The sequence below is a fragment of the Haplochromis burtoni genome, unplaced genomic scaffold, assembly GCF_018398535.1.
Source record: "Haplochromis burtoni strain Fernald_Lab_line unplaced genomic scaffold, NCSU_Asbu1 Contig_250, whole genome shotgun sequence".
NCBI classification, from domain to species: Eukaryota; Metazoa; Chordata; class Actinopteri; order Cichliformes; family Cichlidae; genus Haplochromis; species Haplochromis burtoni.
The window spans coordinates 285,272-307,552 of NW_024582611.1; the positions used below are offsets into that span (position 1 = coordinate 285,272).

At 40.4% G+C, this 22,281-nt stretch overlaps 1 protein-coding gene across 2 annotated transcripts in view; it reads left to right on the forward strand.

Annotated features, from left to right (window-relative positions):
- Positions 1-18,065, forward strand: part of LOC102288924 (synuclein, alpha interacting protein) — an 18,907-nt gene extending 842 nt beyond the window's left edge. Inside the window, exons 2-12 of one of the 2 annotated variants that reach the window (XM_042227234.1) lie at positions 6,085-6,172; positions 7,533-7,605; positions 7,684-8,237; positions 9,858-10,026; positions 10,121-10,392; positions 10,494-10,673; positions 11,874-11,987; positions 12,557-12,682; positions 13,369-13,538; positions 14,160-14,249; positions 16,790-18,065. In XM_042227234.1, the coding sequence (XP_042083168.1) occupies positions 6,116-6,172; positions 7,533-7,605; positions 7,684-8,237; positions 9,858-10,026; positions 10,121-10,392; positions 10,494-10,673; positions 11,874-11,987; positions 12,557-12,682; positions 13,369-13,538; positions 14,160-14,249; positions 16,790-17,780 (2,796 nt within the window). In that variant the 5' untranslated portion in view covers positions 6,085-6,115 and the 3' untranslated portion in view covers positions 17,781-18,065. The remainder of the gene's footprint in view (positions 1-6,084; positions 6,173-7,532; positions 7,606-7,683; positions 8,238-9,857; positions 10,027-10,120; positions 10,393-10,493; positions 10,674-11,873; positions 11,988-12,556; positions 12,683-13,368; positions 13,539-14,159; positions 14,250-16,789) is intronic. The other variant, XM_042227235.1, reaches the window with a different exon arrangement.
- Positions 18,066-22,281: the final 4,216 nt, after the last annotated feature.

The following is a 22,281-nucleotide window of genomic DNA, read 5'->3' on the forward strand; positions in this document are numbered from 1 at the left end:
AATCAGAAGAAAGTTAGCTTAAAAGTGGAGGATTTTAAGCAGCTTGTTTGAGTGAGAGAAGATGAACTGGATGCCCTGATAAGGATAAATAATGAACTGTGAATGATGCAAAGTCCAAGAATAAAAATAGGGTGCTAATATTAGCTGTTCCTCTTTAATTGGGTAATCTATCATCTATTTTCTATTTTCTACTGCTCATTGTCTCCCCGGGTAGCATCCATTTAGTCAGTTGTGTCATGGGAGTTATTGTTATATCCTGTGGCTATCATTGCAGTTTCTTTTGTCAGTGTGGGTTTTCTACTGTATGGACATGGATATTATGATTGTAATCCATGTTTTGAATGTCGTTCTGTATGCTGTCATTTAAATTTAACTTGGTGAGCTCTGAAGAAACTCCAGGTCTCGATTCTGTCTGATTTACAGCTTTATCTTGCAACCTGTGTTTGGCAGGGCTCAGCTGACAGTGGCGCTTGAACCCAACTAACCTCACGAGGAGTTCAGGGTTTTAGAGGTGCTGTGTGCATTCCCTGCTCCCAGTGGTCGTTAGATCACTGCTTCCATTTCTATTTTTACACCAGTTCAACAAACAAGTCAGAACATGTAAATAAGGGAGACTTTGAGATGACGGAAGGTGGATTTTAGTTTCACTGATTTCCATGGGAAATGCGAAGTAGCATGCAGTAAATTTCTAATTACACTTTGAGGAAAGAATAAACTCCCATCCTTGTTTCTTGTCTTTCCTCCAAAACAACGCTTCATCTCTGATTATTTTTGTGTCTTGCTGTCTGGAAGGATTTGGACTCGTCAGCTGTTCACATAAACAGAGTGAGCAGACGTTGTCCTCCTTCCTTTTCTTTTCTTTAAAAGTTCTATGTTATTTTTGATGTCGGGTTTCGAAGCCTAAACTGTTGTTATCAAGGATATGCAGGCTCGACTCTTTCTCAAAGCTGCAATCAGAGGGTTTTTTATTTTGACCCGTTGACTCCCACGCAGTCTGAAAACAGCTTCAGTCTTACACGGACGCACCAGTTTGTTGCTTTCTGAACATCTTGGACTTCCATAACGGGACGTTTGTTCTTCTCAAAACATAAAGAAATCCCTAAGCGTAGTCTTAATGTGTGGTCAGAAAAACAGACACATTTCTATTATTGCCTGGAAAATGACCATATGAATTTTAAATTACTTCTTGCTTTATTTTTCTCTGAAAGCAGTGTACAAGGAAAAAAATGTTAGTAATCAAAGATGAGAAAGTTAAGTGGTAGAGTAGGGGTTAAAGCTTCTTTAAGGCGAGGTATGGCACAGCGGCACACAGTAACTTATTATATATGTGAGAAAATTGACGATTTTTCAGTTTGGTTCTAAATGTAGATAGCTGTAAGTGATCTCACATCAACAGGCACCATGATCCCGAAAGAATGGGCCAAAGAAATGAAATGTTCCCTCAGAACATCTGGATCTTATTGTAGGTACACCACCTGATGACGTGAGAGGTCTCACAGTCTGACTCCACTGTAGCCATGGTGTTATTTTAGGTTCTTGTGATCCTCTCATGACTAATACTTCCATCACTGATTAAGCTGCAGATTTCTTGCAAATAATGGGGCTAACGTGCAATCAGTTTTTTTCATTTTCATTTTTTATTTCTAATTTGTGTGTATAGATATTTTTTAACATCAGCACAAATTTAGTCTACAAAGAAATCTTGCTGCTTTTTTTTTTTTACAGCCACCTTTGTAACAATTTGGGATTTATTGTAGCTGTTTTGAAGCCTCTTTCTAAATGTGCATACATTTCATTGGTCTTGTGTGTATAAAATTCCACCTATAGCCAAATAAGATGTTAAATAAACAAACACAAAAAATGTTGACTTTGTTTGAGAATGAGGTAAAGAAAAATAGCTACCCGTCCCACTTGCAAGTAATAAAACACTGAACAAATGGCACGCTGCTTCAGATGAGAAGGATGAAGCTAGAAATCTGCTGTGCTGCTTTAAATCATATTTGTCCAGTTCCAGTTTCTTTATGTAAACTTGGAGGTTTTTTTCCTCTCATACAAAAGATGGAGTCATGAGTTCTATAGGGTTTCATGTAGTGCAGAGAGCAATGCAGTTATACATGGATACATTTCTATTACTATACAGATAATACCTGATTTTCTTTAACTATTAAGTCAGGGGAAAAATCAATTACTGAAGCTACAGGCATGTCTTGAAGACATGAAGGGCAGTGTGACTTGTAATTTTCACTCTATTTGGCCCTAAGAAATTCAGAAAGCCTGTGTCTAACCTGATACTCTGGGTGGCATTATTGTGTCCTCCTGTTGTAATGTGAGTCATTTTTGACCATGCGTATGTTCTTTAAATTGCATACTGAAATTGTATATAGCACTGTCATCATTCCTCTATTGCGAAATATTATCAGCTAAATAAAAGTCTTTTTTTTTTTTACTTTAAAATTATTCTTAAAACTTTACTTTTTAAGAAAATCTATATGAGGTTCAGGTGAACATGAACCATGGGATATAAAGGGGCAGGAACTCAATAATAAGCCAAGGAACATTTCAAGAAGTGTATTTATCTCCATCTTTACAATAAAGAGAGATACACCCACTCCCATTCAGCTGAAACTGAACCTCAACAGTATCCATGTGCCACACAACATGGCAACATTGACTTTCTATTGCTGTTTGGCTATTTGTGTGAAGGAGTGGGCCACTGGGTGTTTAGTGAAATCTCCTCCTCTGTATAATGTGTCTATCTTTTGATGTCTCATCTTTTCTTCAGCACATCTTATTTTCAATTCTAAGAAGTATATTTTTCACTTTTTGGCAGTTTTTGGTAGTTATTTTGTAAGTGGGAAACCTAGAATTAAAATGGCCTCAAGTGTTATTATAAAAATATGCTACTAGTGTCATGGTCCTGAGTCCATGAATCAGTGATTTTTGTGGTAAATGGCCTGTATTTGTATAGCGCTTTTACTAGTCCCCTCTAGGGACCCCAAAGCGCTTTACACACCCAGTCATCCACACATTCACACACTGGTGGAGGCAAGCTACAGTTGTAGCCACAGCTGCCCTGGGGCAGACTGACAGAAGTGAGGCTGCCATATCTTGCCATCGGCCCTTCTGGCCAACACCAGTAGGTGAAGTGTCTTGTCCAAGGACACAACGACCAAGACTGTCCAAGCCGGGGCTCGAACCGGCAACCTTCCGATTACAAGGCAAACTCCCAACTCTCGAGCCACGATCGCTCGTGTTTGGTGTATTTATTGTTGTTGTTATTATTATTGTTTGTGGGCTGTTTTGGGATGGTTTGTGTTTTGGGGTTTTGGATACTGGGTTTCTGGGTTGGTGCTCCCTCTGTTGGTCCCTGGTGTTAGTGTCCCCTGTCTGATCAGGATAATCAGGTCCAGCTGTGTCTCCCACCTGTGTGTGATTTCCCAGTGTCCCTCTCTGTATTTATAGTGTGTGTCTGCCTCTGTTCCTCGTTGTGTCTCTGCATTACTCTGTGAATCCTCAGCGTGCTCTCTCTGCTGTCCTCCCTTTGTGTTCAGGTTTGCTATTCTATGGTTTAGTTTCTCCCAGTTTAGTTTATCCTTAGTTCTGTTTTGCCACCCCCCACTTTGTGTTCTGTATTCTTAATAAACCACCCTCACATCTTAGTAAGTGCTGCATTCGAGTCCTCCTTTCCACTCATCACACGGCTGCTGCCCCAGTCGTGACAAATAGAGGTTTAAAGTAATTTACTGAATACCGGAAACTAGTCTGTGAGTTTGGTATCTATGAAGAGCTTTCAAAGCCAGTTTCATCTTTGATCTGATCGTTGTTATGAACTCTGAACTCAAAAAAGAAATGTAAACACGATCTGATTTTAGCCATAACCATGTTACTCCCTGGTTACTTAGTCCTACCAGCTGGAATAGAACAGGAAAGGACACAGAAAACACTGACGGTTACAGCATTGGTGAGCAATATTTTATTTATTTTTTTACAAACCATACCAGCTTCATGGTCAGAGCTTGTTCTCTATTTGGCCGGATTTTCAAAGAAAGAGAATGGCACTGATGAATGACAGGAGCTGATGACGTGTCTTCTCTTTCCTTGCAGGATCTTAACTAGAAACAGTGCTGATGTGATTGTTGAGTTTTTCTGTGCTGTCATGTAAATGGAATCTGTTCAATATGTGTTTTCACATTCTCTCTCCCTCTGACAAAATAAGTAATTTGGAAACATCCCTGTGGGCTCTGGAGACTTTTATAGAGTTAGTATGTAAATTGATTAATGAACAAAAGTAATAGTTGGAAACCTCATTAGCCATCTTGGGCCTCAGTCACACCAGCCTAGAGTCCAGTTGACAACCCTATGACCAGTTCCAGAGTGGTTGCTAAAAGTTGCTGTGAAAACTATACTTGACCCAATCAGCCACATTCATGCAGGCCCAATGATTAGTCAGTGATGGCCTGGTAACCACAAGTTGTGAGTGGTTACTGGAGGTTTCATGTAGTCATCAGGTGATATTTATGGGCTCAAATTGTGGTCATAAATATTTTGTACTTGTAATTCAGGATTTGTATGTGTAAAAAAAGATTTGTGTGTGTGCAAAAAGTACAAATCTTGACCCTACTTTTCTTCCTTTCATCTGATTGGCCAATGTCATGTCAATCACAAATTTAACTATCCAATCAGAGAACAGATGGGTTTGGCTGTTGGAGGGGTGCTTTATGGAGCTTCAGGTCCTTGAAGAGAATAAATGCCCTTTTACATGCCAGCCCAGCATTTTCCTTCATCACCACGAAGGAAAACAGTCTGTGGTGGTCCCAGTTTGGTGATTTTTGTGCCACAGGTTTACGTGCTTAATACAGGGACTTCCACAGCCTTTTCAACGTATTTTTTTTCACGTCTGCATGCAAGTCCAACTTTTGTTTTGAATGCGAATAGTCTCATTTGCAGTTCGTCTCACACTTTCCAAAGCAATGAATGAAGGCATGCAGCTTACATGTGTTTATCATCCCTGAAATTGTCATGTGGTTATCCTCTACCTATGTTAAGAGGACAGAAAAATGTTGGAAATTTTAGGCATTTTAAAAATGAATTCCTATGTAATCAGAGGCCATGTAAAGCAGAAAAGTTTCCTAATGCGGGAGTAAAATTTTGCATAGCTTCATTAGATAGCCTAAAGTTATTGTACAAAAAAATAGTGAAAACTTTCAGATTTGACAGATTTTTTTTTTCTGTTTCTTGTTTCAGAGTTTGGCTTTTGTTGCCAGGGAACTTCTTGCTCTTGTGTTTGTTGAGGTTGCATGCTCATGGTACAAGTCACGCTGCTCTGTGATTAGTCCTGATTATCCTGCTGTGTGTTGCCTTTGATCACAACTGCTCAGTCAGATTGTGCAGTTGACAGTTAGGGCTTTAGACAGTTTTAAATGTGCGGCATTACCCAGTAGAAGAGGATTTGATTTGCTTCAAATAATCCCTTTTAGCCCTTTCTTGGTGGGTGAATGAGAAAATTCTCCTTAAAATAGAAGTGACTTTGTTATTTGTTCTGTGACTTTGTTCCCGGTGCAGAAATTTGTCATATCAGTTAGAAAAAGATCATCAAAAAGCACTTTAACGCACATTTTCAGCCAAACTGTTTCCTGCAGCTACTTCCTATGTTTTATCCCCGCTGATCATATCACTGCAGCAGTAATTCCCAGAGGGTTTTTTTTTTCATTTTCATGATTTAAATGCTGCTAAATAAAAAAGCTAGGCAAAGAAAGTTGTGGCTTTTATTGTCCTGATTTGTATAAAATGCAACCCCCCCCCCCTCCCCCCGCCAAAAAAAGATAAGCGTGAGGAATAATTACCAGTCAAACCCAAGTCTACTTTTTTTTTCTTTACAAATTATTCCCATAAATTTGAAAACTGGACTTTTTTAATTGGCTAAACCAAAAACAACAAGTCAAACATTCATCAAACACAGAAACACAAAACTGTCTATTGACTTTGAATGTTGATGCTGATGAGCACAGGGAAACCATTAGTGATATCCTGTTGCTTTGTTAGTGCTTTTAGTCACACATTGACATCTTGCCTTTTTGTCTGCAGCTGGTTGTGAGGCTGATGATGTGGTGTGAAGATGGAGGCTCCTGAATACCTCGACCTGGATGAGATCGACTTCTCTGATGATTCAGTGGTCAGTATGATATGACAAGCTGCCCACAGGGGCGCAACTACCAGCTGCATCTTCATCACCAGTAAAGTTTGATGGGGTTGTACGCAGCTAACAGAATATAAAGCAGTTCAGTCTTTGCGTATCTCTGGAGCTCAAGAAGATGATATTCACTACCACCCTTCAGTTTACACCCAGCTATGTAAATAATGCTAACTTTGCAATAAGCATATTTATGGTTGCTCAGTGCTTAAAAAAAGATTATTTTGATCAATGATTAGCGTGACTGTTGATTCACTTAAAATCATCCGCATTTGGTGAACTTCATAAAAAATGTGTGCTTTTGCAGGAACTTAAAAAAACAACACTTTAAATGAAAGGCAAATAGATTAAAAAATGTTGGCAGTGCTGAAGTTCTACAGTAGAGAGTTAAGTTACATGCACACTGGAAGCAATTTGCAGGGACGTGGCATTGAGAGACTGTAAAAAGTGAATGATATTTGGCAACTTCAAACAGCTGTGGGTGAAATGACTAATGACAACATGAAATGGGCAAGAAAACAACAAATTTTCAGGTGAGCAACTCAAGAGACTACCAGTGAGAGTGTTAATTGACATATGATGTGCTAGTAAATACATTAGAGGTTCACTTGGGCCTGGATTGTCCACAGATAACCAGACCATGTCTGTGCAGATGGTGCCAGCAGCAGACTCAGGCAGTAACCTCAGATAAAAAGTGATGAAGAGCTGAAGCTGATAACCAACTGACACACCACAGAAAACAGATCAGGTTAAAGTCAGAGATGCTGAGACAAAGCCAGCTGCAGACAGCTGTTAGTGATCATTGCACAGGTTCCACAGGATGTAGGCTTTTAGGGTAGTGGCAAAGGCATGGATCAGGGATGCACTTTCCTCTAAGTTACAGTATAAATCAGCCATACACACTAACCCTAAGGCTAAGTGGCAGGACCTGTTTTATCTATCTGATAAATAGGAAAATAAAATAAATTAGCCAGCCCATAGCATTCTATCAATTTTGGATGGGTGGGATGATACAGGTGGCCTTGACTGTAGCATCGTGCAGTCAAGGCCACCTTGATTGCACGAGGTGGCCTCAAACTGCTCTCAGTTCTTGGTCGCATTTAGTCAGCGCATTTCTTTATTCCGTTAACTTTCATGATGGAAAGATTTGGACAGATTTTCTTGGCTTTGGGTCTGTGTAGGAAGGAGTTTGAAATTACACAGCTGTAACTGCTTCAAGTTACAATCTGTCAGTACTTAAAGTAATTGGCTAATATCTAAATATAACTTCCTTGCACAGCTGCTGGACTGCTGCGTACAATTTTCTGTCTTTTTTTCTTAATCTTTCCTCATCCTCTTACAGTATTCTGTCACGTCTCTGAAGAGCATCCCTGAGCTGTCCAGGAGAAGTGATGGTCAGGCAGAGGAGAGGCAAGGTAACTTAACAATAATATAATTACAGTTTGGCTTGAAACAGTTTAGATCAGATCTCTGATCATCCTGTCCTCCTGCAGCTCCAGCCATCAATTGGAGCCGCAGTGTGTCCTCCCACAGCGGCGGGGGAATCAAACCCACAGGGATTGCTGAGGTTCACAGTAAGTTCCGGCCGGTGAAGAGGGTCTCACCTCTTAAGCACCAACCAGAAACCACTGACGCAGAGACCGATGGTAAAGTCCAAGGTCAGGGGCTGGTTCTGGGGGAGCCAGTTGAGAGTAGTAAGGATGACCCTGACAAACAGACTAATGCCTCCTCTGACGGGCAGGGAGGAAAGGCTAAGAGCCTGGGCAGCAGTGTTGGTGTTGTTGGAGGGAGCAACAACCCCCAGGCTTTGTTTGGGGAACTGGAGCACTATGATCTGGACATGGATGAGATCCTGGATGTGCCTTATATCAAGTCCACTCAGCAGATGTCCACGCTGCCCCGTGTTCCCCACGACAAGCGGTCAGTGACGGGAAGCAACATAGGTGGAGGCACACTGGAGAGGAATCGGGGAGGAGGGCTGAAGAACTCCACTTTAACCCACAATGAGCCTCTGAGCCTGGGCAGCAGTAGTAGCTCACAAACTCAGGTGAGTCAGCCAGCATCTTTTATGCTTCATATTTCTGTTTGTATTTACAGTGCCTCTGTCCAGACCTAAACATATACATAAACAAATAAATATAGCTACTACTTTTGAAATGTGGGTTACAGTTGCTCCTGTACAGTAACATTAACAGATATAGACTAGACTATTCAACAATACAGTATGTTAAGATAAAAGGAATAGCACAATATATACACAAATCACCAAATAATAAATATCTGGGGTTGACAGATGTGAATATAAATAAATATCAAGAAAATTGACAGCAACAGTACTGAGTAAGAAAAGAGTGTGTGCAAAAAGATGTAACTATTGCAGTGTTTACAGTGTGTTAGATGGAGGAGTTGTACAGGGAGATGGCCACAGGCAGGAATGATTTCCTGTGTTGTTCAGTGGCGCTTTTAGGTAATCTCAGTCTCTCACTGAACGTGCTCCTGTGGCTAGCCAGCATGTCATGGAGTGGGTGGGCGGTATTGTCCAACATTGTCTTTATCTTGGACAAAATTCACTTCCCGACACCACTTTAAGAGAGTCAAGCTCCATACCCTCAACATTACTGGCCTTATGGATCAGTTTATTGAATCTGTTGGCATCAGCAATGCTAAACCTGCTGCCCCAACATGCAACAGCATAGAGGATAGCTCTGGCCACAGCAGACTCATAGAAAATCTTGAGCATTGCCCGACAGATGTTGAAGGACCTCAGCTGCCTCAGATGACACTGGCCCTTCCTGTAAAGTGCAGTGGTGTTTTTAACCCAGTCCAGTTTATTGTCTATGTGTACTCCAAGGTATCTATAGTCAATGTCACAATGTCCACACTGACCCCGTGGATTTCCTGGTCTTTCCTGGTCCACAATCAAATCCTTGGTCTTTGCCACGTTGAGCTGCAGATGATTCTGCTCGCACCACGTGACAAAGGAGTCAACCACAGCCCGGTACTCTGACTCATCACCCCTGCTGATCCAACCACCACAGAGTCATCAGAAAACTTCTGAAGATGGCAGGTCTCTGTGCAGTGGCTGAAGTCTGTGGTGTAGAGGGTGAAGAGGAAGGGGGAGAGGACAGTCCCTTGTGGTGCCCCTGTGTTGCTAATTACCATCACAATGTGGAAGACACACTTACTGTGGTCTTCCTGACAGGTAATCAACGGGACACAGAGAAGCATCCACCTGCATCGCTGTTAGATTATCACCCAGGAGAGTCAGCCTGGTGGTGTTGAATGCACCACCAGGCTGTTTTTTGAAGTCAAAAAACACGACCCTCACAGTGCTCTCCTGCTGGCCCAGATGGGTGTAGACACGATTGAGCAGGTAGATGATGGTGTCCTCAGTTCCGAGTCGGGGCTGGTAAGCCAATTGAAGGGGATCCTGATGTGGTCTGACTATGGGTTGGAGCTGGTCCAGGATGAGTCTTTCCAGGGTCTTCATGATATGGGAGGTCAGTGCCACAGGCCTGTAATCCTGGGGGCCACTGGGATGTGGCGTCTTTGGTACAGGGACGAGGCATGATGTCTTCCACCGCACTGGGACCCTCTGCAGACTCCAATATAACTGTGACTGTAATTTTCTCACTTAAACTAAAAGCTCACTTGGTGTTTTCTGCAGTATTGCGTTCTGTCACCAGTGAAGTGGTCTGACCTGAGGAAGTCCAAATCAATGGATCCAGACCTCCACCACCTCCACCGATCCCCAGGTGGAGGAGGAGGTTACCAGCCAGAGATGTCTTCTGGCCTCCTTAGCTGCTCGTCCTCTCTCTCTTCTTTCTCTGATGCAGGTATTAAATAAATGTACTGTCCTCTGTTCTGTTCTTCCGTGCTAACATATATATATATATATATATACATATAAAGACATGACATGATTTTCAGACAAACTGCTGTCTGCACGGGTCTATCCAGACTCTCAGAGCCAGAGACCAAGTGTGGACCCTCCAGGGGGCCCGGGACTAATTTTCCCTCTGCCAGGGGGCAGCGTGAGCAGGCAGGACAGCTCCAAATCCTGGGCTTCTGCATCAGGAGGAGTGGGAGGTGGGTCAAGGGGGTTTGGAGGGAGTGGTGGAGCAGGAGGGGAAGTAGACGAGGAATCCAAGAAGAACCAGAACATCATTAACATCGTTAGAGAAGGACAGATCTCATTGCTGGTGCGTATTTCATCATATTTTGTCATCCTTCTCCTCATCACCCCGTCGTCCTTTACACTTCACAACCTCTGTATTTTCTCCTCTTTGTCCTCCTTGTGCAGCCTCACCTGGCAGCTGATAATCTGGAGCTGATCAGAGACGAGGATGGAAACAACCTGCTCCACATCTCGGCCTCTCAGGGCCACGCCGACTGTCTGCAGCATCTCACATCTTTGATGGGGGAGGATTGTCTCAATGAGCGCAACAACCAGCAGCTCACCCCCGCTGGTCTGGGGGTCAAGGTGAACTTCAGTGTTAGACTGGGTGTATGTCTCCAAAGTAACATGCTTGTATTCAAGTGCTGGCAGAGATTCTGCTTTAATGACATTGAGAAGACAACTTTGAATTACATCAAGCCAGAGTACTGGCACCCCACTGTGTGGTGTGTTCAGGGTCACCCAGCAGTGTTGGCATTCAGCGGTGTCATCATGCATGTTACACACATTAACTGCAGTATCTTGTTTGTCAGATAAAGCCCAACAAAAGTGTAAGAAATGTGTTTATGCAGCTTCAGCCTTATTTTAGCTATGTATCTACCCTGCATGATGTGAATGTAATGTGCCTGTATACCCTTTAAGTCTTCAAATTCCCACTGTTCATACCTGCAGGTCAAAATATTAGTCCTCCTGAAAGTAGAAAAAAACATCTGTAAGCTAACAAGGGTATGCAGACATTTGATTGGTTACTGACAGCTGGTCAGTGAGGTCATACTGTAATAATAAGATGGAGGTTTTTGATAAAATTAGGTAAACGTTTACTCCAGCTCTATTGGCAGCCGCAGGATGTTAGAAAGAAAGAAGTTAAATGCTGCAAATATGAGCAGGTCCTGCTTTGGCAGCCCTGTAGTGGAAACTAGGCTCTTGATTGGCTGCCAGAAGGGAAGTGTGTTATCTGGAGACAAGCTCTGCAGCTGTTTGCTGATTCCTGATTGGTTGTTATTAACAAGACTGTTGTTTATACACTTAGATTAACAGGATGACAGATTTCCAGCCACCTGGTCCATGCTAAAGTATGTTAAATGAATGTAGTCGTATTACTCACGTTGCAGGGGCATAAATCTTTTCACTGACTCATTGTGGGAACTTGGCTACTTTTTAGGCCACATATCAGTAGTACATAACAGTTTGGATCTAAAGACACAAATAAGTTCATAGCAATGGTTTCTCTCTGGAAAATATCACAAGAATCATGTTGTGACATTTTAGGAAGCTGTCTTTTCTCACTGTAACACTCTATAAGAAATAAATTGTGCCAGCCCTGTTCTTACTCCTAGAAAAACTCAGCTTATTTTAGGTGAAGTTGTTGCCCGCATGAAGAACATTCGGTAGCTTTTTTTCAAAGAAGCTGGCTGGCTAAATACTGATCTGGTCACATTGCAGTTTGGACATGCACCGGCTGATATGGCTCGAAGTGATTGAAACATGCGTGCGTGTTTGTTGTAGAATGGTCATCTGGAGTGCGTGAGGTGGATGGTAAGTGAGACAGAAGCCATTGCCGAGCTGAGCTGCACCAGAGAACATCCCAGTTTGATCCACTACGCGGCCCGATATGGACAGGTAATACACACACGTGCACATAAACACACACATGCAGGTGATGAGAGCAGTCGATTTTATTTTTTCCACATTACACATTGAGTGTTTTCATTCCCTACAAGTCAGTAGGTGGATATATCGGTAATTTATAATTTGCTTGTGACATCTGTGATTTCCAAGTGTGTGGCACAGCAGTCAATAAACAAATCAGATTTTTTTGTCTGTTTACTTAGCATAAGTTTAATTTGTGTTATTTTTAAGTTATCTTTTATTATTACCATGAGGAAAATTCATTCACTTTATTTAACCCATCCTATGAAAGAGGAGTAGCGTAAAGCCGCTGTGCAAGGGACGACCATCTTAATAACTTAACCTGGCATGTTTTTGCTGTTGATATTCTAGTGTAAAAGCTAAAATGAAATGCTTGAATCACATGAACTGTTAAACTTTATTATGAGAATTTATTGCTGCTTTTAACTATCATTAACAAATAATGACACATTATCATGGTTACTCTCATTTCACTGATCCAATAAGACGATGAACATTCAGTTATATTGTTTTAATGGATATGCCATCTCTCCCTTCAGGAGAAGGTGTTGCTGTGGTTGCTTCAGTTCATGCAGGAACAGGCTATCTCTCTGGATGAAGTCGATCAGAACGGAAACACTGCAGTCCACATAGCAGCTCAGTATGGTCACCTCAGCTGTATACAGGTAACCTGATGTTTAAGTCTGTGATAGAGCTACAAGATTTACATCACTGGATGTTTTGCTCCCATAAATATACAGCAGGTTCTGCTATTAGTCCGCCTGCTGTCAGAATCTGTGTGGACTGAATGACTTGAGCTCTAACCTCGACCTGCGGCAGGTGGAGAGTTGGTCATATTGTTTATTGTCTCAGAGCAGCTAATGCTTTGTCTTCATTCATCTGTTTCTCTGGTAATGTGTCATTCACGGGGTTTTTAAAAAGTTCTACTATCTTGAACCTTTTTTCCTGTTCCTAAATATTGTTTCTTTGCTCGGAGATTTATCACTTTATCACCATCCATCACGCTTCTGTAGAGTAAAAGGTTAAATGCTCGCTGCAACATTCTGGTTAGTTCCTTTTTCTCTTACTTAACCTGACACAACACTGATTTATTACAAGTGTTAGGTTTTACACTTTTCGCTAATTTTCCTGCAATAGAGGCTGAGGGGTATTTTCTCTGTAGGTGGCACACCCTGCTGAAGGAAGGGCGGATATTATTAGTCTTGTCTGCTTCCTGCTGGCTAGCCCAGGCTGACAATCAAAATACTGATAACTAATGATATGGTTTAAATGAGAGAGCTGCTTCGCTGAAACGTCTGAAACTTGTGGGCTAGAGCTCAGAACTGTGAAAGGTTTGTGTTTGTTTATCCAGACTCTGGTGGAGTACGGCTCCAATGTGACATTCCAGAACCAGCAGGGGGAGCGGCCTTCCCAGAGTGCCGAGCGGCAGGGACACACCACTTGCGCCCGCTACCTGGTTGTAGTAGAAACCTGCATGTCGCTGGCCTCGCAGGTTGTTAAGCTCACCAAGCAGCTCAATGAGTAAGTTGATGTGTTTTTGCATAGTTTAGAATTGTAGTATTATCATCCTGTTATCTGAGTCTCAAATATGTCATAACCCCAAAATGTTCAGCTTATCACATTATGAGATGAGAACATCATCACCACTGGTGGTCATTAATAATAATTCTTTGGAAAAGATCCAGCCGTCCATTTTTTTTTAAACTTCTTATTCACTTCAAGGTTGCTGGAAACTATCCAGGGCCATTTTTAAAAATGGCGGTTTGGATTTTTCTCTCATGACTCATCATTGACTGGTTAATCGGTGGCATGCTGCCTGTCGATGTCACATTTTCACATAGACTCAGCTCACATCGAACCCCAGCTGAGCAAGTACTAAAAAAGTACCTGATACCAGGTACTGCTATCTAATGGAAAAGCCTAAAAACCGAGCTGAGTCAAGCTGAGCCAAGATGAGTGGGTACTAGTAGAAAAGAGCTATTTGTGTCTTTGTGGGATATCTTTTATTAATTATTTGCATCATGAAATCTGTTTGTGTAATTGTTTTGAAACAGACAGCATTCAGACTTCAGTGTTCTTGGAAAAACACAGGAGCTGTCTCAGTGTTAGATCTGTCATATGTGTTGCATGTTTGTCATGTAGACAGGCGTCAGAGAGAATGGCCTTACAGAAACAGCTGCAGAGACTGATGGAGCCCAACAAGGCAGAGGGGACACCGTCCAGATCACCCAGGTAACAGGCACACACACACACACGCTCGGTGTGTAAAAGCCATACAGATGAAAGTTGATCATATAATAAAAGAAGATGTGGAAGCTAAGATCTGCTTAATGAGTCAGAGCTGGTAAAGTGACAAAGCAGCAGCTTTCTCAGTAGAGCCTGGTGAGGGACCACAATAACTTGAAAAACATAGACATGTGCCTTAGGTCATGCCAAACAAACAGAAATCGTTGCTAATGATTCCAACAGATCTAGCAGGTAACAGCTGAGCAACACACTGCTTAAATAAAAAGGCTGTGTTTTACTGTTGAGTGGTGTGTATGTACTAGGGATGTGAATAAGTTGATTTGATTTGATTTTATTGATTAGCATTCAAATTCAAATCTCAGTGAAAACAGTGAAAAAACAAACAAACAAACAGTGAAAACAGAACAAAAATCTACCATAAAGAAAGAAAGCATGAGACAAGGCTAATCAAAAGGTATTGGCTGAAGCATTTGCTTATTACGCCAACCCTTTTCACAAAATATCTTTTTGTATGCAGCTCCTGTACACAGGGCTTGAAGAAAATAATAAAACAAAGCAAAAACCAAACAAACAAACAAACAAACAAAAAAAAACAAAGAAAAAAAAACTTTCCACCTTAGATAAGTAACTACATCAAAGCAAAAGAATCAAGAGGTTGTTTTTGTTTTTTTTTCTCCTTTTTGCTCTTTTCATTCTTGATTTATATATTTTTCTATTACTCTATTTTTAAACATGTTTTTAAACAAGGAAAATGAACTACACCTTTTTAAATCACTGTCATAACTATTCCACAGGTTAACTCCTCTAACAGAAACACATCTCTGCTTTATATTTGTCCTTATCTTGTTTTTTTTAAAGAAATCTGTTCCCCTTAAGTCATATTGACTCTCTCTGACTTTGAACAGCTTCTGAGTACTGGGGCAAAGCAAGTTATTTTGTGCTTTATACATTATCTGTGCCATTTTATATTCAACTAAATCATAAAATTTCAGGGTATTCAGATTAATAAACAAAATGTTAGTTGGTTCTATATAGTTTGATTGGTTTATAATTCTTATAGCTCTTTTTTGTAACTTGAAAATATGAAGAGTGTTCGTTTTATATGCATTACCCCATATCTCCAGACAGTAAGTCATATATGGAAGCAACAGAGTACAATAAAGTGTGTATAATGTTTTTTTGTTCAGGACATGCTTTGTTTTATAGAGAATAGCAATGGTTTTTGACATTTTTGTTTTCACGTGGTTTATATGAGACTTCCAACTCAGCTTATCATCAATTATCACTCCAAGAAATTTATTTTCGTACACTCTTTCAATTTCAATTCCATTAACCCTTATTTTAGATACATTTTTCATTTGTCTAGTGCCAAAAATAATCAATTTTGTTTTCTTTATATTTAATGATAACTTATTTACATCAAACCAGTTTTTTAATATATTTAACTCCTTTTCCGCTGTAGTCAGAAGCTGTTCTAAGTTTTTACCTGAGCAGTACAGAGTGGTATCATCAGCAAACAATACACATTTTAACAGTTTGGAAACACTACATATGTCATTTATATATAATATAAATAATTTAGGGCCCAGCACAGAGCCCTGAGGAACACCACAAGTTACCTTCAACTGCTTAGATTTTACATTATTGAATTCGACATATTGATATCTTTCATCCAGGTAACTTTTCATCCACTTGTATGCTATCCCTCTTATGCCATATCTCTCTAGTTTATTCATTAATATAGAATGATCAATTGTATCAAACGCCTTTTTTAAGTCTATAAAAACACCAACAGTATATTCCTTATTATCTATTGCATTAGATATCCCTTCAACAAGTTCCATCACTGCCATTGAAGTGGACCTTTTCACTCTAAAGCCATATTGGTTATCACTTAGGAGATTATGCTTCTCAATATATTTATCAAGTCTATTAACAAATAACTTTTCTAAAATTTTTGAGAACTGTGGGAGTAGTGATATTGGCCTATAATTGGTAAACTGACATCTCTCTCCGTTTTTATGGATTGGAATAACTTTTGCTATTTTCATTTGTGAGGGAAACACACCAGTTTGAAAGGACAGATTACAAATGTATGCGAAAGGTTGCACTATATATTCTATAATACTTTTAACTAATATCATGTCAATACCAAAACAGTCAGTGGACTTTTTATTTTTAAATGTCTTCACAATGTTAATTATTTCTCTATGAGTTGCAGCACCAATAAACATGGAGGACACATTCTGAGTAATATGTTTATTTAGGTCGTTATTATTTCTTGACTCTGGAATTTCTTTTGCTAAATTAAAGCCAACATTTACAAAGAAATCATTAAATTCATTTGCAATGTCTTTAGTTTTATCAAGCACAATATCTTTATCTTTTTTAAAATAATCTGGATAATTCTTAAGTAGTTGACTAAGCAGTTTAACACTGCTTTCATCGCTAACCAAAGGTAGAAATACTAAAGCGTTAAAATATGAACATGGAGCATGATCTCTGTCTCCCTGTCTGCGCTGCAGCTCCCATCAACCCTCTGTGGAGGCGTGGCAAGAGATGATGTTGACTGCTGAGGGGACTCCTGGTGACGGTCACTGGTTGGTTCGTCAGGGAGGGGTGGGTCCAGACTCCGTGCTGCGGCAGCTCCTGGGGAAGGACATGTCGGAGACACTCTGTCCTAGAGAGAGACTGGCTCCTGCAGGTGGTATGAGCAGAGAAGGCCCTGGGGCTCCTGGGGGCCGCAGAATTGGGCTGGTGGAGAGGAGAGAGCTCAAACTAGCAAGACTCAAACAGATCATGCAGCGTTCCTTAAGCGAATCCGATTCAGATGGTTATCCACCAGAAGAGGGCAAGAATCAGGGAGCTCCACCCTCAAACACACTACGACCTGATAGGCCATCCCACTTGCCAATCACAGAGGAGGAGCCGGTGTCAAACCACCTCCAACTAATGATGAAAAAGCACCTCCCCTCATCATCATCTTCCACAGTTGAGAGGAAGCTGGCATTTTCTCTCAGTGGATCAAAGTCAGTAGATAGCATTGGCTACAACCCGTCCCCCACCTCCAGTGACCCTGAAGCCACAGATGGCAAAACCCCAGACGTTCCAGGGGACCAGGATGCCACCAATGGCCAGAAAGTCGCAACCAGCCCCAAGAGTGCCCTGAAGTCTCCCTCATCTCGCAGGAAGACATCCCAGAACCTCAAACTGAGGGTTACATTCGATGAGCAGGTGCACAAGAGCTCCAGTCAGGAGGCAGAGCCAACAAAAGTGCATCAAGGGAAGGAGAGGACTCCAACAGGAAGTTCTGAAAGCAAGCGGCCTTTCGGGACGTTCCGCTCCATCATGGAGACACTGAGCGGAAACTCAAACCATAATAACAACAACAGTGGTGGTCAGTCGGGTTCTGCGGTTAAAGTGTCCACCATGCAGAACTCCTCTGGCAGGAAGTCAGAGAGTAAAAGCAGCCCAGGAGGCGGAGCCAAGGGCAAGAGCAAAACCAGTAACGTTTAACCAGCTAGTTCCTACTGAAGGGCAGAAAACGCATAATGAACAGAAAGCAATCAAGAGCAAACAGCACGAGGCAGAACATGAGAAACGTAAATTAATTTACATAATTTGTGTGAGACATTACAGAAAACTGACCACAAATAGTGACACGGGACATAAAAATGCTTCTTGATAGGCAGACCTTACATGTTTCAGTAGTAATGTCTTAAGACAGGGGTGTCAAACTCCAGGCCTTGAGGGCCAGTGTCCTGCAGGTTTTAGATCTCACCCTGGGTCAGCACACCTGAATCAAATGATTAGTTCATTACCAGGCCTGTGGAGAACTTCAAGACATGTTGAGGAGGTCATTTAGACATTTAAATCAGCTGTGTTGGATCAAGGACACATCTAAAACTTGCAGGACACCGGCCCTCGAGGCCTGGAGTTTGACACCTGTCCCTGAAAAGCCTTCAGTTGATCCCAAGTGATCACCACGCAACAGTAAGAGGATTAAGGGGACTAAAAAGAGAGAGCATATTTCTCCCAAATTGGCTCAACTTCATGGGCTCCCTGTTAAATCCAGAATGTATTTTTTAAATCTTCATCCTTACATAGAAAGTCCAGAATGACCAGGTGCCATCATACCTTAAAGACCTCATAGTAAGGGTTTCAAAAAGCTGAATGAAAGCTGGAGAATTCAGCTATCGGGCTAAAGAATTAGCTCCCAGTTTGGATTCAGGAGACGGACACCCTGAACTGAACTGTCCACTTCTAAAATTTCCTTTGTAATAAAGCTTTTACTTATGGTTGGATGAGGTGACCCTGAAACATCCTTTTATGCTGCTATAGGTTCAGGCTGCACTTCCCATGATGCACTGAGCTCTTCTACTTGACTTCTTTTTATTCTTATATGTGCAACTGTTGCTCTCTTGTTGTTTGTAGTCTCTCTGTGTCCATCTTTACTCTCTTCCCTTTTGCTCCACCCTCCACCCAGTCACACTAAATGCAGCCCAACCCTAACAGCTGGAGGTCTCGTCCTGTTAAAAAGGAGTTCATTCTCCCCGTTGTCACCAAGTACTCCTTATAGGTGATTGTGTGATTGTTGCAGTTCTCTCTCTAATAATGATGTAACTTACAATAAAAAGCGCCTTTTAGATGACTGTTGTTTTGAACAGACACTGTACAAAGATATAAACAACTTATAAAAACAACAACTAGCTAGAATGTAACTGAAGTTTCTCATGTTCATTGTCTCAGATGTTTAGCTTTTGATTTGACAAAACAAACTGTTTCATGTCTTAAGTTCTCTGAAGGATTTGTTTTATTTGATGGGCTGATGATGATGATGATGATGATGATGCTGTGGTAGCTGATGTCCTACGGAAACTTCACTTCTCCATATTTCAGCTTTTCATGCATTTATTTTTTTTGTTTGTTTTTATTTTGTTGCACAAAAAGTGTCAACATTTTCTAAATGGAGGTTTGGAGTTCCTGTTTCTCTGCCGCTGTTACTGTGCTCTGATCAACACTAAAGACGAACTTAGGAATATTAGTATTTATGTTTACACACAGTTATGATTAAAAATTTTTATGTGGTTATAATCATGCACATTTCTAACGTGCAGCAGCACAACAACAAATTTTTAAAAACCACTGTATATATTAGTATTTAATTATGTGGTTTTGTTTGTTTTACATTATATTCAACTTTTTAATTTTGATTTTATCGTCTATGGCATGAAGTAGAAATTAGTAGTGTGATGTGTTTTTGAGACTGGGAGGTTTAAAGATGCACCTTCTACAGCAGCTGATAAACTGGCTGAGCATATGAACGATGAAGTGGGAAAAGAAAACGTTTAAGCTTTTTTCCTTTTTCTTTTTTTTTTTTTTTTTTTTTTTTTTACATCTTTTGTGAGATTGAAGTTTTACAAACTTTCTCAAAGCTTGAAACATGAAGACTGAGGCTGTAATCTGATACTCCTATCCATTTTTTTTCAATACTGCAACATTTTCTGGTTCAGTGTTTAAAATAGGAAACTTTATTTATCACGAGCTACATTTCCACCTTAATTTATCAGAACTCTTGCTTATATGTCTAAACTTTTCAAGTTTCCACCACGCTCTGGAAATATTTGGCAAATACAAGCCAGTCATTTATAAAATCATTGACTTACTATTAGCAGACCCACATTGTCGGGTTAATATTAAAAAAAAAATCAAAAACATAACAATATATAGATTAAAAAGTGAGCGTATAGTCGAACAATCAACAACACTCAGGACTGTAACCCCACCTTAAAAGATTAAGCCCTGCCCACTTCTGCTTCCACCTCGCCATACACGTGCCTGCAGAACACACTGTAGATGATTCTCAGTGGTTCGATGTAGCTGGCTGGAATCACTGACCATGTACTACCATGACTAATCCCTTATGCAATTACAGATTGTGCTCTTTATGTCTGTGAAGGTTCTCAGTCATCCAGGTCATCGTAGTCCTTTAATGTTTGTGCTCTTTAGTTGAGAAACGTCCATTTGTGTTCTGCAGAAACCTCAGCTTTGTTTTTAAGTTTTAAACGGTCTCCCTGAAACTACATTTTGTAGAATAACTGACAAGGTGTTTATCTCCCAGGAACATTACTGCATTAAAAATGTTGCAGCTCTAAGTCGCAGCATATATCAAAGATAACAATATGAAGCAGGACTAAATAAACTGTGTAAATGAGGCATTCCTAAGTGGTGGGACGTTTTGTGGTGCTTTCTTGTAATCCAAAAATGATTTGTAATTTTCTTAACCTTTAATGTTTGACACAGCCTCTAGAGCCTCACTAGCGCCCTCTAAAGGCTTTTGTTTTTCTTGCTGTCCGATTGCATGAAAAGCGGAACAGATTACAGCCCCAGTTTTTTAAAAGCTGTGGGAAAAACTGGATCACGTCTGTTATGTTTTAAACATGTTTATGTTCATTCAATTACTGTTACTGATGTTTCACAGTGGTTTGGACTTTATTCTCTAGTTTTTAATTCACATTCCTGTATATTTTTTGCAGTTTGAGTCAGTATCATTCTGCACTGCAGTTTCAGATGGTTTACAGTCACCTTTTTGCAGTTTTCTATTCCTCTGGCTTTGCACACTCGCTGTGTGTGGTGGGCTGCAGTAGTTGGTGGGTATCTGAGGCAGTGGGGCTCAGGAGGATTTACCCGCATCTAGTCCTGATCTGTTAAAGGAACAGTCCAACATTTTAGTTTGTCATCTCTGTGCACTTTGCCTCTGATTGGATGATTAAGTCTGGGGACTATGCGTACAGAGTCTCTTCACTTCATGTTTTTTTTTTTTTTTTTTTTTTTTACCCCCATTTAATATTTATCTGAATTGATATTTCCCAAATATATCGACTCTTCACTGTTTAATTGCTAATTTAGACAGTTAAGTGTAAAGGAGGTGTGACAAGGTTAAAACTTTACTGTTACTCAGGACATAAAGGTTCCCATGCTTGCTTCACACCCCTTCCAGTGAGCACACTGGGGAAAAAAACAAGTTGTCATTCGGCTGGTGGATGCTTACATTAAACAGAGTTTCAAGTAATTAAGTCAGTGTATGTACAAGTAATCCCTGAAGCCCAGGCTTTAGACTCCCCTAAAAACCCCATTGTCCTACAGGGTTGTTTTTCCTATTGTTGGGACGTCAGACACAGCAGATCCCTAATTCAGTCATTTCGACAGCTGCACCAACCTGCTGATCATACCTTCAGGTTTTCAGAAAGTTGCCTCAAAGGAGCTAAAAAAGCTGGGGAAAATATGGCCTTTTATATTTAAAGGTCTGTAATCATTCCCAAAGATTCAACATAACGTTCATGCTTTCCTGCCAAATTATAATTAGTAATTTGATACTAATTATAAGAAAATAATTTGTTTTGTTTTTATACAGTAACTTTAGCATAACTGAAGTCGTGCAAAATTTTACCATAATACTGTGAAAACTCTGAATTACAGGCCTCTAAAGCATACAGGGTTGGTGCTTTTTAAATTGCCTTATTTGTCCTTCATCACTTCAGGAGTACAGCAGATGGACACATGAAATTTTCAGGACTGAAACACAATCTTGAACTTTGTTAAAAACTGCAACCAAATTTTAAATCTGTTTTAAACCAACTCGAAGTGTCACCGTTTTTTTTCTGAGGATGAGGAATTGTTTTAATTTTAATAAATTTTTCATCTGAAATTTCGTGCAGCCAGCTGCTGAACCTGAGAGTCGCCTGTAAAGTCTGCTTTGAAGGTCTGTGAGGAAAAAAATCGTAGTATAAAGGCGCAGTGAATGAATCATGTCTTCATTGTGAAATGCCAAAGTTATTGTATATAAACTAAGCTGATTCTGGCATTTTTAATGTGGAATTACCAGATTAAATACTCAATTATTATTTTATTTTTTTAGGTCATTTTGAATTTCAGACTTTTAAAAGTACAAACAAAAATCAATTTCCTTTAACAAAAATTTCCTGGGAAAATATGAACAGGCTGCAGGCCTTTAGGA